The sequence below is a fragment of the Oncorhynchus kisutch genome, linkage group LG3 (genome assembly GCF_002021735.2).
Source record: "Oncorhynchus kisutch isolate 150728-3 linkage group LG3, Okis_V2, whole genome shotgun sequence".
Lineage (NCBI taxonomy): Eukaryota > Metazoa > Chordata > Actinopteri > Salmoniformes > Salmonidae > Oncorhynchus > Oncorhynchus kisutch.
The window spans coordinates 55,558,201-55,572,194 of NC_034176.2; the positions used below are offsets into that span (position 1 = coordinate 55,558,201).

General features: G+C 42.4%; 1 protein-coding gene across 3 annotated transcripts in view; it reads right to left on the bottom strand.

Annotated features, from left to right (window-relative positions):
• The window catches only part of LOC109872740 (leucine zipper protein 2-like), a 187,905-nt gene that overhangs the window by 36,405 nt on the left and 137,506 nt on the right, over window positions 1-13,994 (bottom strand). For all 3 annotated transcript variants that reach the window (XR_004206054.1, XM_031808604.1, XM_031808610.1), the window contains exon 6: window positions 7,522-7,584. Coding sequence is in view for 2 of the 3 variants with exons in the window: in XM_031808604.1 (XP_031664464.1) it covers window positions 7,522-7,584 (63 nt within the window). In the remaining variant the exon portion in view is untranslated. The remainder of the gene's footprint in view (window positions 1-7,521; window positions 7,585-13,994) is intronic.

A 13,994-nucleotide genomic window follows, 5' to 3' on the forward strand; every position in this document is an offset into this window, starting at 1 on the left:
AGGTGTGTTTGGTCATTGTCCTGTTGAAAAACAAATGATAGTCCCACGAAGCGCAAATCAGAAGTGATAGCGTATTAAGGCAAAGGGTGGCTACTTTGAAGAATCTTTGAAAAATGAAAGGAAAGCCGCACACTCTAGGAGCTCAGATGCAATAATTTAATAAACTAATATCCAACGTTTCAACAGACAAGCTGTCTTCATCAGGGTATAATGACAAACACTGCGGGGTGACTAGTTTATATAGTGTCAAAGGACACACACCGGTGTCTGTAATCATGGCTGGGTGTGGCCTGATGTCATTGGTTAATTCTCATATATTAAAATAGCATACAAAAAAACATAAATGGATAGCATACAATCATAGATACAATTTGGCTACATAGGCATACAAACATTTACAACAGCAAAATCACAATAATCACAAGAAAGGCTTCAGATCAAAGTCCGAAGGGAGCAAGTGTCTTTAAATTAAAGATCCAGGCAGCCTCTCGTTTTAACAATAAATTGTCAAGGTCACCCCCTCCCCCAGGGAGGGTGACATGTTTGATGCCAATATAACGTAGGGACAAAATCGAGTGGTTGGCTTCCAAAAAGTGGACCGCAACAGGGTATGTCGAGTTTCTGCACCTAATGGTGCTACGATGCGCCGAGATTTGTACTTTTAATTCGCCCTTTGTTTTACCCAAAATAATTTGTACTTTGAAGAATCTAAAATCTATTTAGATTTTTTCCCACACTTTTTTGGTTCATACATGATTCCATATGTGTTATTTATTCCCAGTCACTTTTGTATATACTGTATTCATTCTTTTAACTGACAAATAAAATCAATCACTCAATCAATCCAAACTGTACAGTGATAAAATGGAAAAACACATTGGTTACAAAACATCAGTTTTGTGCCCAAAATCGGTATGCTTTGTTTATTGGTTGTGTGGTGCGTTGGCACAGAAACCTGTTGGTTGAAAATTTGTTACCTATATTTTATAGAATTATAAATATGGCATCAAAATATTGAAAATCTGATTTCCTCCTAGCTGATCATTCTCTGCAGCCGGCTCTGATCATACTGTAATGAAACAGGCAGGGAGAGTGAGCTTGTCTGTGGTGGTCGGCAAACCTTCAACCTTCTGGCCAGTAGCCCTCCATAGCATCGACTGTGCCACAAAATATTGTGCCACAAAAAGTGGCAAACTCGATATCCCCTTTATTAACACAGGGTCGCTACAGCCACTGTTATTTATGGTCATAAACATTATTTTGAGTTTATTCTATGAGGGGGGAGGGTGTTATATGTATTTGACAGTACAAGGAGAGGGAAGTGTGAAAATATTTTTTACTGTGGTGAGGGGGGTGCATCTTCAAGTTTGTTTCGACTTGAATAAACTGGGCACTGAGTGTCACACGTGAGTGCCCCCCCCCCCCCCCACACACACACACACAAAAAAAGCGGAATTGTTATCAAAAGTAATGGGTTCTCACATTTTCCTAGTGGTAAAAAGAACATTAGAAAATAATATGTATCTTTTTGATTGAGCACTGTTGAAATGGTAACCCAAGCACAGTTAACTTGTCACTGGTCTTAGATGTTATATCACTTGCGTGATCGTTATTAACAACCAATGTTGTTAATCCATTTTGTAACATGTCAAAGTGCATGAGCTCACTCAACCCATGGCAACGAAACAGTTATATGGTTTATGAGTTCTATAAAACAAATTATGAGTTTCTTTATCTTATTATCCCTATTCCCACAGCAGTTGGGACATCCCAAGACAGCCATGTCGCATCCATTTAACGCTCATATATCCTGAGATCTCCCATAAAATATAGAGGTTAAATAAATATCTGAGCAACTTTCAAACAACTCCATTCTGGCAAGCTCTATTTTCTATCACAGGTTGATGTTTATTGTCATGAATCTTCCCCTGGAGGCAGAACTGAGCGATTTCTGCTAGATGGGCCAACTGCAAAGTCAAAATTGGCTATATCGTAAAAATTCACAAAAACAAAAAGGTAAGGTTAGGCTTAGGCATTTAGGGTTAGCAGTGTGGTTAAGATTAGGGTTAGGTTTAGATTGTATGACTTTGTGGCTGTGCCAGCCAGTGACCACTATGCAGGGCTGCCTCCAGGATGACATTCATGGCAATAAATGCCCACCTGCATTTTCTACCAGGGTTCATTAAACTTGTTTAGGTGCGAGCTGATCATAAAGTTAAATGTGCCTGAAACGAATGAATTTGGATCAAGAAAGTGGAGTGGAGCAATAAGTGGAGCAATATTAACTGGTGCATTTTGTTATCCTAACAAAATACTCAAGCGTTGGCTCACTAACTGCTGTATTCAAATCTAAAGTCAAGGTTGGGATTCACTTGCTTTGAGAGGGACAAGTAAGCTATGAATGGGTCATGCCAATATGCAGATGAGGAAATCATGACCACTATGGGTAAGCAATGAGAGAATCAGAAGCACTTTTATTCGTACATTTACACATACACAGAATTTGCCTTGGTGAGAAGGTGCTGCCGGCCATAGACAATTTACAAACAGAATAAAGACAACATAGACATCATACAGAATATAGGATATCGGAACATTAACCATAAAACTCTGGGGTTTAGGCTGATTAGTGGGAATGTACAATTTACAGAGGGGATATGTCTAAGGTACATTCAGAAAGTATTCAGACCCCTTGACATTTTCCACATTTTGTTACGTTACAGCCCTTTTCTAAAACGGATATAATGTTTTTTCCCCCTAATCAATCTACACACAATACCCCATATTGTCATTATGGGGTATTGAGTGTAGATTGATGAGGAACATTTTTTATTTTATCCATTTTAGAATAAGGCTGTAACAAAATGTGGAAAAAGTCAATGGGGTCTGAATACTTTCCGAATGCACTGTAAATAAGCAGAGGAAAGGATGCTACCATGGTAAATATATACAGTGCATATACAGTGTTGTGCGGCGGTGTACATAGTGCAAATGCACTATAGTAGTATAGTGCAGATTACTATTTGAGGTCATTGATGACAAGGCGCAGTAATCGGCCCAATGCAAAGTCACTTAATCCCTATGAGCCCGATGGCTAGTTGATGAGGGCCACAGCATGGGGAAAGAAACTGTTCAGGTGGCAGGCGGTTTTGGTCTTGATTGACCTAAGCCGTCCGCCAGAGCGGAGTCTTTGAAATATGGGGTGTCCGGGGGGTGAGTGATGATCTTACATGTACGCTTCCTTGTCCTGTAGGCAGTGGTGGAAAAAGTACCCAATTGTCATACTTGAGTAAAAGTATAGATACCTTAATAGAAAATGATTCAAGTAAAAGTGAAAGTCACCCAGTAAAATACTACTTGAGTAAAAGTCTAAAAGTATTTGGTTTTAAATATGCTTAAGTATCAAAAGTAAATGTAATTGCTAAAATATACTTAAGTATCAAAAGGAAAAGTATAAATAATTTCAAATGACTTAAATTAAGCAAAGCAGATGGCACCATTTTTTTGTTTTTAAAATTTAGAGATAGCCAAGGGCACACTCCAACACTGAGACATTATTTATAAAAGATGTTTGTTTAGTGAGTCCACCAGAACATAGGCAGTAGGGATGACCACGTGTTCTCTTGATAAGTGCGTGAATTTCAAAATTTTCCTGTTCTGCTAAGCATTCAAAATGTAACGAGTACTTTGGGTTGTCAGGGAAAATGTATGAAGTAAAAATAACAATATTTTCTTTAGGAATGTAGTGAAGTAAAAGTACTCAAAAATATGAATAGTAAAGTAAAGTACAGACAACCCAAAAAACGACTTAAGTAGTACTTTCAAGTATTTTTACTTAAGTACTTTACACCACTGCCTGTAGTCGTGCAGGTCCTTGATGGAGGGCAGGTGACACACGATGACCTCCGAAAACCGGACGATGCACTGCAGGTTGCCGTTGTAGCTGGCAGACACAGATCCAAACCAGAAGGTGATAGAAGAGGTGAGGATGAACTTAATGATGGACGTAGAACCAAACCAGAATTGTCTGAGAGAGTTTTGGTTTTCTCAGCTGGTGCAGATAGTACATCCTCTGTCGAGCCTTCTTGGTCATTACTGTGATGTTGTATTCCTACTTGAGGTTGTGGGGGATAATGGCTCCCAGGAATTTGAATGACTTGGCCGTGCTGACAGCTGAGCCATCAATATAGAGGGGGAAGACCCTCATTGTACCTGCCTGTATTATACTTATAATAAAATATTTATTCTATTCTACTGAGTCATTTACTTTATGTATTCTTATCTTCTATTATTTCTTATTGTCGTGAAGGAACCTGCAAGTAAGCATTTCGTTGGACGGTGTATACCATCTGTATCCCGTACAAACGACTAATTAAACTTGAGAGATGGTGGGGGTCATTTCCTGTAGTCAACCACTATCTCCATGGTTTTGACTGTGTTGAGTTCCATGTTGTTGCGACTGAACAAGGTCACTTGACGGTCAACCTCTCCATGGTACTTGGACTCATCGCTGTCGGAGTTGAGATTGACCAGGGTGCTGTCATCAGCAAACTTGAGTAGTTTGACAGTGCGTTGTTGGAGGTATTCTTTTTGTTATTTTATTAGGATCCCCATTAGCTGTTGCAAAAGCAGCAGCTACTCTTCCTGGGGTCCACACATAACATGAAACATAATACAGAATGACATCATACAGAACCGCAATGGACAAGAACAGCTCAAGGACAGAAAGGGGCAGTCATTGGTGTAGAGTGAGTAGAGGAGTGGGGAGCGCATGCAATTCTGCGGCACCCCCGTATGTGGACACCGCTTGAAATTAGTGGATTCGGCTATTTCAGCCACACCAGCTGCTGACAGGTGTATAAAATAGAGCACACAGTCATGCAATCTCCATAGACAAACATTGGCAGTAGAATGGCCTTACTGAAGAGCTGAGTGACTTTCAACATGGAGCCACTAAGATCACCATGTTTAATGCCAAGCGTCAGCTGGAGTGGTGTAAAGCTCGCCGCCATTGGACTCTAGAGCAGTGGAAACACGTTCCCTGAAGTGATGAATCACGCTTCACCATCTGGCAGTCTGACGAACTAACCTGGGTTTGGCGGATGCCAGGAGAATGCTATCTGCCACAATGCATAGTGCCAACTGTAAAGTTTGGTGAAGGAGGAATAATGGTCTGGGGACGTTTTTCATGGTTCGAGTTAGGCACCCTTAGTTCCAAAATCAAATCAAATGATATTTGTCCCATGATCCGAATACAACATGTGTAGACTTTACCATGCCGTGAAATGATAACCTACTAGCCTTAACCAACAATGCAGTTTTAAGAAAATAAAAGTTAAGAAAATATTAACAAAATAAAATTAAGTAAAAAGTAACACAATAAAATAACAATAATGAGGCTATATAATAACGACGGTACCGGTACTGAGTCGGGGGGTACAGGTTAGTCGAGGTAATTGAGGTAATATGTAAATGTAGGTAGGGGTAAAGTGACTATGCAGATAATAAACAGCATGTAGCAGTGTGTGGGGGGGGGGGGGGGGGGGTCAATGCAAATAGTCCGCGTGGCCATTTGATTAATTGTTCAGCAGTCTGGAGTAGAAGCTGTTAAAGAGACTTTTGGACCTAGAACTGGCGCTCCGGTACCACTTGCCGTGCGGTAGCAGAGAGAACAGTCTATGTTGTGTTGTGTCGTGCTTGGCCACACAGTCATGGTAGTACAGGGAGAATAGGAGGGAACTAAGCACGCACCCCTGAGGGGCCCCCGTGTTGAGGATCAGCGTGGCAGATGTGTTGATGCCTACCCATTCCAACTGGGGGCGGCCAGTCAGGAAGCCCAGTCAGGAAGTCCAGTTGCAGACTCCCAGGGTCCATAGCTTTGTGATGAGCTTTGTGGGCACTATGGTGTTGAACGCTGAGCTGCAGTCTATGAACAGAATTCTCACATAGGTGAGGTAAGTATGGGCAGTGTGGAGTGAAATTGAGATTGTGTCATCTGTGGATCTGTTGGGGCGGTATGTGAATTGGAGTGGGTCTAGGGTTTCTGGGACAGTGTTGATGTCAGTGAAAGCACTTTCCAGTTAGTCTGCGCATGCTCTGAGTACACGTCCTGGTAATGCTCTCGTGCATTCTTCAGTGTTGCTTGCCTCGAAGCGAGAATAAAAAGCATTTAGCGTGTCTGGTAGGCTCACGTCGCTGGTCAGCTCCTGGCTGTGTTTCCTTTTGTTGTCCGTAATAGTTTGCAAGCCCTGCCACATGTGAAGGGAAATCTTAACGCTACAGCATACAATAACATTCTAGACAATTACATGTTTCCAACTTTGTGGCAACAGTTTGGGGAAGGCCCTTTCCTGTTTAAGCATGACAATGCCCTTGTGCACAAAGCGAGGTCCATACAGAAATGGTTTGTCGAGATCAATGTGGAAGAACTTGACTGGCCTACAAAGAGCCATGACCTCAACCCTCTCAAACAGCTTAGAGATGAATTGGAACACTGTGCCCGACCTCACTAATGCTCTTGTGGCTGAATGGACGTAAGTCCCTGAAGCAGTGTTCCAACATCCAGTGGAAAGCTTTCCCAGAAAAGTGGAGGCTGTTATAGCAGCAAAGGGGGGGCCAACTCCATACAAATGCTCATAATTTTGGAATGAGATGTTCGAAAAAAGCAGGTGTCCACATACTTTTGGTCATGTAGTGTACGTTCAGCTGAGTGGCCATTGAAAGTGGCCAATGACCAGCAGGATCAAGATGATAGAACGTGTATTCGTCAAGCTCTGAAGGGTTTTGGTTTCTCTTCAGTGAACATGTCACTGAGGGAAAAGGTATTTGTGTTACACCTCCATCAAATGACTAGAGAAAGAGCATCTGGTACTTGAAAAAAACATTGCCTTTTTTTTGAATGGACAAAAATATACAAATTTAGAGCAGGGAAAAGCCAAATTGCACAGAACATAAAGTCTTGTGTTTTTCATCGTCAGCATCCTCGAAAAGCCTTGTATGTCCATATTTGGCCATTTATTTCCTTTTTACATAGATTGAAATGAATCATTCCCCCTCCATGTACTGTGAAAACTATATGACTCTAAGACCAATCAAAGTCATTCAAAATATCTTGGAAACCTACATGACTACACCACTGCTTTTTCAATTGCAGAAAAGTTAACTGTTTTGGAGTACAAAGTTATCCAAGGCAGCAACAGTTGTTTTTGCTGGGTGGGTTGTTCTAAGGGAGCTTGTGTGCAGGAGAAATTCAGCCACATGGGGTACAATTAAAGTTCAACAAAAAGTGGTTATTTATTATTAAAGCCAAACGTTTTCGTCAGCCTTCATGACAAGCACTCTTATGAAGGCTGCAATGCCAAGATTGGTTTGAATAATATATGCATGAGTAGAGCAACTTCATGCAAAGTGAGGCCCAGTCTAATCAATAAAGACTTGGGCCCCAATGCAATCCAACTGAATTATGACCATATCCCCCCCCCCCCCCCAAGGCCCACTGATGTATGATTCAAAAAGGCTTACCTCTTCTGCATGGACATCACACAGCTTGTTGCCAGATAGCAGTTTATTTTTCAAGCTCTTGTTCTGCAAATAAAAAAAAAGAATTTAAAAAAGGTGTTATTAGTTCAGGGTTGATATCGTGTAGTTATGAAGCTTGCACTGCTTTTTTGTTTAATCTGCAGTGACAAATGCAATTATATTAGACGATCATACAAGCCAGTTTCGACTCATCAGGCCTAAGTATTGACTCCAGAACACATTTTACAACAGTACATGAGTTAATCAATTATATAATTAGCTAATCCAAAGCCTATTATTCAACCACTCTCTGTTTAACACAAGCAGTATGAGAATAACACGACTAAGCATTGAATAATCACTAATGAACCTGAATCAATAGAAACCGCTGATAGCATGAGAGAGACATATACAGGTGCACTATTGTACATCTATAGCTTAATTGTTTCTTCACTCACGCAGATGCATCAAAACAACATGTGCAGGGACACAACACAGAGCAGTGGTGCCGACTGACTGGCATGCGGTAAGATCTGAGAGGTGGCCTTACAAAGCACAGGTTTTCTGTACCAGCGAAGAGCCCTTTTCCTGAGAATTGCTACATTGGAGGCTTTCTATGTTGGTCATATAAATATAAAAAATGCAGGTTCCATGCACTTTATCATAACTGTTCCTATGCATAACTATGCATGTACATGGTACTGTAGTTACATAGGTAGCAACCTATTTGCATGTAATTACAGTGTAGGCAAGCACAGCTCAAGTGTAATTTAGTAAGGACCAATAGCATATCAAAAGACAGGATTATTATATATTTTTTTAAACTCCCTCTCTCCCTCTTTTCTCTTTCGCTCTCACACACAGAGTTAATGAGGTGGAATGACAGCACTATGTGAGCTAGAATTGGCCGGGCATCCATTCCAGACACTTAAGAAAGAAGAAAAATGGCAGCTGTCATACAAGGTGATGTGTGCCTGCCAGAGAACAGACCGACAGTGAAATTTAGATCCAGTAGAGCTCATATGTCATGGTGTATTATGCTAAATGAGATCCAGTGAACCGCAAATGTCATAATATGTTATGCGCCAAGTGTTGCCATATTGGGAGGTTCTTATTTTTCAGAGTAAATAACTCACAGACACTAGAGAAGCTTAACCAAGTGTAATTCTGCCCAAAGGGTCTTTACAGCTGTAATTCAGACAGCCAAACATTTCTCACTGTCACATGTATATATCCCACTTAAGACACTCCTCCTTCTCTCCAATCCTTACATCTTATGGTTTCACAGGAAGAGGGTAACAGAATACTACCTCACCTCCTGACCTCAACCCCTCCTTTACCTTAGTCCACAGATGTCCATCTACCTCCCCTATAGCAATCATTTGATCTCCTCACGTCCACCTAGCACATTCCACAGCCACTCTGTCTTCCAACAGATCTCACTCCTTAATATACTACACATCTGATCTATCATATCTTTAATATCTCAATGTTCAAAATGTCAAGTCCAACAGAGCCATGCGAGAGCTTCATAATACAACAGTGTGTGAGACATTACTCATTATGATCATACTTTCCTCTATATTTATTGTTGCACTTACGCCGCTATATATAGGTCTGTACAGGACTGATTGCTCCCACAGCATTTCATAACGCACCCCGCCTGTTTCTGTCCGACTCCCGACCGCAAGAACTAGTCCCAAACCCAACCGCAGTCCTGCAATGTTATTGTTCTCCCCGATTGGAAGTTACAGTCTTGTCTCATCGCTGCAACTCCCGTACGGACTTGGAAGAGGCAAAGGTCGAGAGCCGTGCGTCATCCGAAACACGACCCTGCCAAGCCGCACTGCTTCTTGACACAATGCCCGCTTAACCCAGAAGCCAGCTGCACCAATGTGTCAGAGGAAACCCCATACACCTGGCAACTGTGTCAGCGTGCATGCCCAACCCTCCCCTAACCCGGATGACGCCGGGCCAATTGTACGCCATGTCACTACACAGCAAGGAATTGAACCGGCATCTGTATTGACATAGCTAGCACAGTGATGCAGTGACTTACAAGCTGAGCCCCTCAGGAGGCCCCAAGATGTTATTTTTAAGAGTATAGTGCATTCAGAATGTATTCAGACCCCTTCCCTTTTTTCACATTTGTTACGTTACAGCCGTATTCTAAAATGTATTAAATACAACAACAACATTCTCAAATGTATTAAAAAGGTAAAACAGAAAGACCTTATTTACATACAGTACCAGTCAAGGGCTTTTCTTTATTTTCTACAATGTAGAATAATAGTGAAGACTTAACAACTATGAAATAACACATATGGAATCATGTAGCAACCAAAAAAAATCTAAATATATTTTATATTTGAGATTCTTCAAAGGAGCCATTCTTTACCTTGATGACAGCTTTGCACACTCTTGGCATTCTCTCAACCAGCTTCACCTGGAATGCTTTTCCAACAGTCTTGAAGGAGTCCCACATATGCTGAGCACTTGTTGGTTGTTTCCTTCACTCTGTGGTACAACTCATCCCAAACCATCTAAATTGACTTGAGATCAAGTAATTGTGGAGGCTAGGTCACCTGATGCAGCACTCCATCACTGACCTTCTTGGTCAAATAGCCCTTACACAGCCTGGAGGTGTGTTGGGTCATTGTCCTGTTGAAAAACAATGACAGTCCCACTAAGCGCAAACCAGATGGGTCAGCGTATTGCAGCAGAATGCTGTGGTAGCCATGCTGGTTAAGTGTTCCTTGAATTCTAAATAAATCACATTAGTGTCACGAGCAAAGCACCCCCACACCATCACACGTCCTCCTTCATGCTTCACTGTGGGAACCACACATGCAGAGATCATCCGTTCACCTAGGCCGCGTCTCATAAAGACACGACGGTGGGAACCATAAATCTCAAATTTGGGCTCATCAGAAAAAATAACAGATTTCTACCGCTCTTTGTCAATTGGTCGTGTTTCTCGGTCCAAGCAAGTCTCTTCTTCTTATTGGTGTAGTGGTTTCTTTGCAGCAATTCGACTATGAAGGCCTGATTCGTGCAGTCTCCTCTAAACAGTTTATGTTGAGAAGTGTCAGTTTTATTTGGGCTGCGATTTCTGAGGCTGGTAACGAACTTCCCTCTTCAGCAGAGGTAACTCTGGGTCTTCATTTCTGTGGTGGTCCTCATGAGAGCCAATTTCATCATAGCGCTTGATGGTTTTTGCGACTGCACTTGAAGAAACGTAATATTGCCATAATATTGACTTATCCATTTACCAAATAGGGCTATCTTCTGTATACTACCCCTACCTTGTCACAACACAAGTGATTGGCTCAAACGCATTAAGAAGGAAAGAAATTCCACAAATGAACTTTTAACAAGGCACACCTGTTCATTGAAATGCATTCCAGGTGACTACCTCATGAAGCTGGTTGAGAGAATGCCAAGAGTGTACAAAGCTGTCATCAAGGCAAAGTGTGGCTACTTTGAAGAATCTCAAATATAAAATATATTTTGATTTGTTTAACACTTTTTTGGTTATTACATGATTCCATATGTGTTATTTCATGGTTTTGATGTCTTCACTGTTATTCATCTATCCCAAGATGGCATAGCAGTCAGACATCCTTTGTCCTCGTCTATATTTCCACCTTTCTTCGCATATCTTTTATATATTTTCATTTCCAAAAACTAAACTTCAAAACACTCTCCTGCAACCCGCCTCACCAATTAAAAAATATATATTATTTACCTCAAATCTGAAATCCACAATAGAAGCTAGCCAGAAGCTAACCAGAAGCTAACAAGAAGCTAGCCAGAAGCTAGCCAGAAGCTAGCCAGTTTACTGGCTAATGTTAGTATTCAGCTAACCACGGTTTGTGGTCATCAGCTATCCTTTAGCTCGAAATTCTATCGCCAGTTTTGTACAACGCGACTCAGACCAGAACATACCGGACCTATTTTTCTCTCCATATCCCCGGATTTCAACCGCAAGCTCTGGACATTTACACCTGGATCTCGCAGCTAGCTAGCTGCTATCCGTGTGACTATTGGCTTACGTCTATCCCAGAGAAAACATCAATTATTCCGGAGCTAGCCAGCTGAAGAGTTCCATCAGCCACTCCTGGGCTACAAATACCTATCCGGACCCGTTTTACTGCCAATGCAGAGCCCCACCTGGCCTTCACAACTGGACTACTGACGTTATCAGCCCGAGGGAGTTATCCAACTGGCCCCTCCGTCGCGACGTTACCTGAACGCCCACCTACGGCCCGATAATCGTTAGCTGTCTTATCGGCTGCTATCTGAATAGATCTATGGGACAATTTTTCTTGGGTCACTATAACTATATCGATTTTGCCAATTGGATTGATCCCCTCTACCAAAAGGAACCCCACTAATCTACCGATGGAAACACATGAGGTGGCTAAAAACAGACCTCCATCCTATGCTAGCTTGCTACCGATGGCCCGGCTAGCTGTCTGAATCGCTGTGACCCCAACCAACCTCACTACTCACTGGACCCTTATGATCACTCGACTAAGCATGCCTCTCCTTAATGTCAATATGCCTTGTCCATTGCTGTTCTGGTTAGTGTTTATTGGCTTATCTCACTGTAGAGCCTCTAGCCCTGCTCACTATTCCTTATCCAACCTATCAGTTCCACCACCCACACATGCGATGACATCACCTGGTTTCAATGATGTTTCTAGAGACAATATCTCTCTCATCATCACTCAATACCTAGGTTTACCTCCACTGTATTCACATCCTACCATACCTTTGTCTGTACATTATACCTTGAAGCTATTTTATCACCCCCAGAAACCTCCTTTTACTCTCTGTTCCAGACGTTCTAGACTACCAATTCTCATAGCTTTTAGCTGTACCCTTATCCTACTCCTCCTCTGTTCCTCTGGTGATGTAGAGGTGAATCCAGGCCCTGCAGTGCCTAGCTCCACTCCTATTCCCCAGGCGCTCTCTTTTGATGACTTCTGTAACCGTAATAGCCTTGGTTTCATGCATGTTAACATTAGAAGCCTATTCCCTAAGTTTGTTTTATTTACTTCTTTAGCACACTCTGCCAACCCGGATGTTCTAGCCGTGTCTGAATCCTCGCTTAGGAAGACCACCAAAAATTCTGAAATTTTCATCCCTAACTACAACATTTTCAGACAAGATAGAACGGCCAAAGGGGGCGGTGTTGCAATCTACTGCAAAGATAGCCTGCAAAGCAAAGTTCTGTCCTACTATCCAGGTCTGTACCCAAACTATTTGAACTTCTACTTTTAAAAATCCACCTCTCTGAAAACAAGTTTCTCACCGTTGCCGCCTGCTATAGACCACCCTCTGCCCCCAGCTGTGCTCTGGACACCATATGTGAACTGATTGCCCCCCATCTATCTTCAGAGCTCGTGCTGCTAGGCAACCTAAACTGGAACATGCTTAACACCCCAGCCATCCTACAAGCTAAGCTTGATGCCCTCAATCTCACACAAATTATCAATGAACCTACCAGGTACCACCCCAAAGCCGTAAACATGGGCACCCTCATAGATATCATCCTAACCAACTTGCCCTCTAAATACACCTCTGCTGTTTTCAACCAAGATCTCAGCGGTCACTGCCTCATTGCCTGCATCCGTAATGGGTCAGCGGTCAAACGACCTCCACTCACCACTGTCAAACGCTCCCTGAACACTTCAGCGAGCAGGCCTTTCTAATCGACCTGGCCGGGGTATCCTGGAAGGATATTGATCTGATCCCGTCAGTAGAGGATGCCTGTTTTTTTTTAAATGCCTTCCTCACCATCTTAAATAAGCATGCCCCATTCAAGACATTTAGAACCAGGAACAGATATAGCCCTTGGTTCTCTCCAGACCTGACTGCCCTTAACCAACACAAAAACATCCTATGGCATTCTGCATTAGCATTGAACAGCCCCCGTGATTTGCAACTTTTCAGGGAAGCTAGAAACCAATATACACAGGCAGTTAGAAAAGCCAAGGCTAGCTTTTTCAAGCAGAAATTTGCATCCTGTCCATGTAGAATAAGAACACCTCCTCCCAGCTGCCCACTGCACTGAAGATAGGAAACACTGTCATCACCGATAAATCCACTATAATTGAGAATTTCAATAAGCATTTTTCTACGGCTGGCCATGCTTTCCACCTGGCTACCCCTACCCCGGTCAACAGCACTGCACCCCCCCCCCCCCCCCCCCCACAGCAACTCGCCCAAGCCTTCCCCATTTCTCCTTCTCCCAAATACAGTCAGATGATGTTCTGAAAGGGCGGCAAAATCTGGACACCTACAAATCAGCCGGGCTAGACAATCTGGACCCTTTCTTTCTAAAGTTATCGGCCGAAATTGTTGCCACCCCTCTTACTAGCCTGTTCAACTTTTCTTTCGTGTCGTCTGAGATTCCCAAAGATTGTAAAGCAGCTGTGGTCATCCGCCTCTTCAAAGGGGGACACACT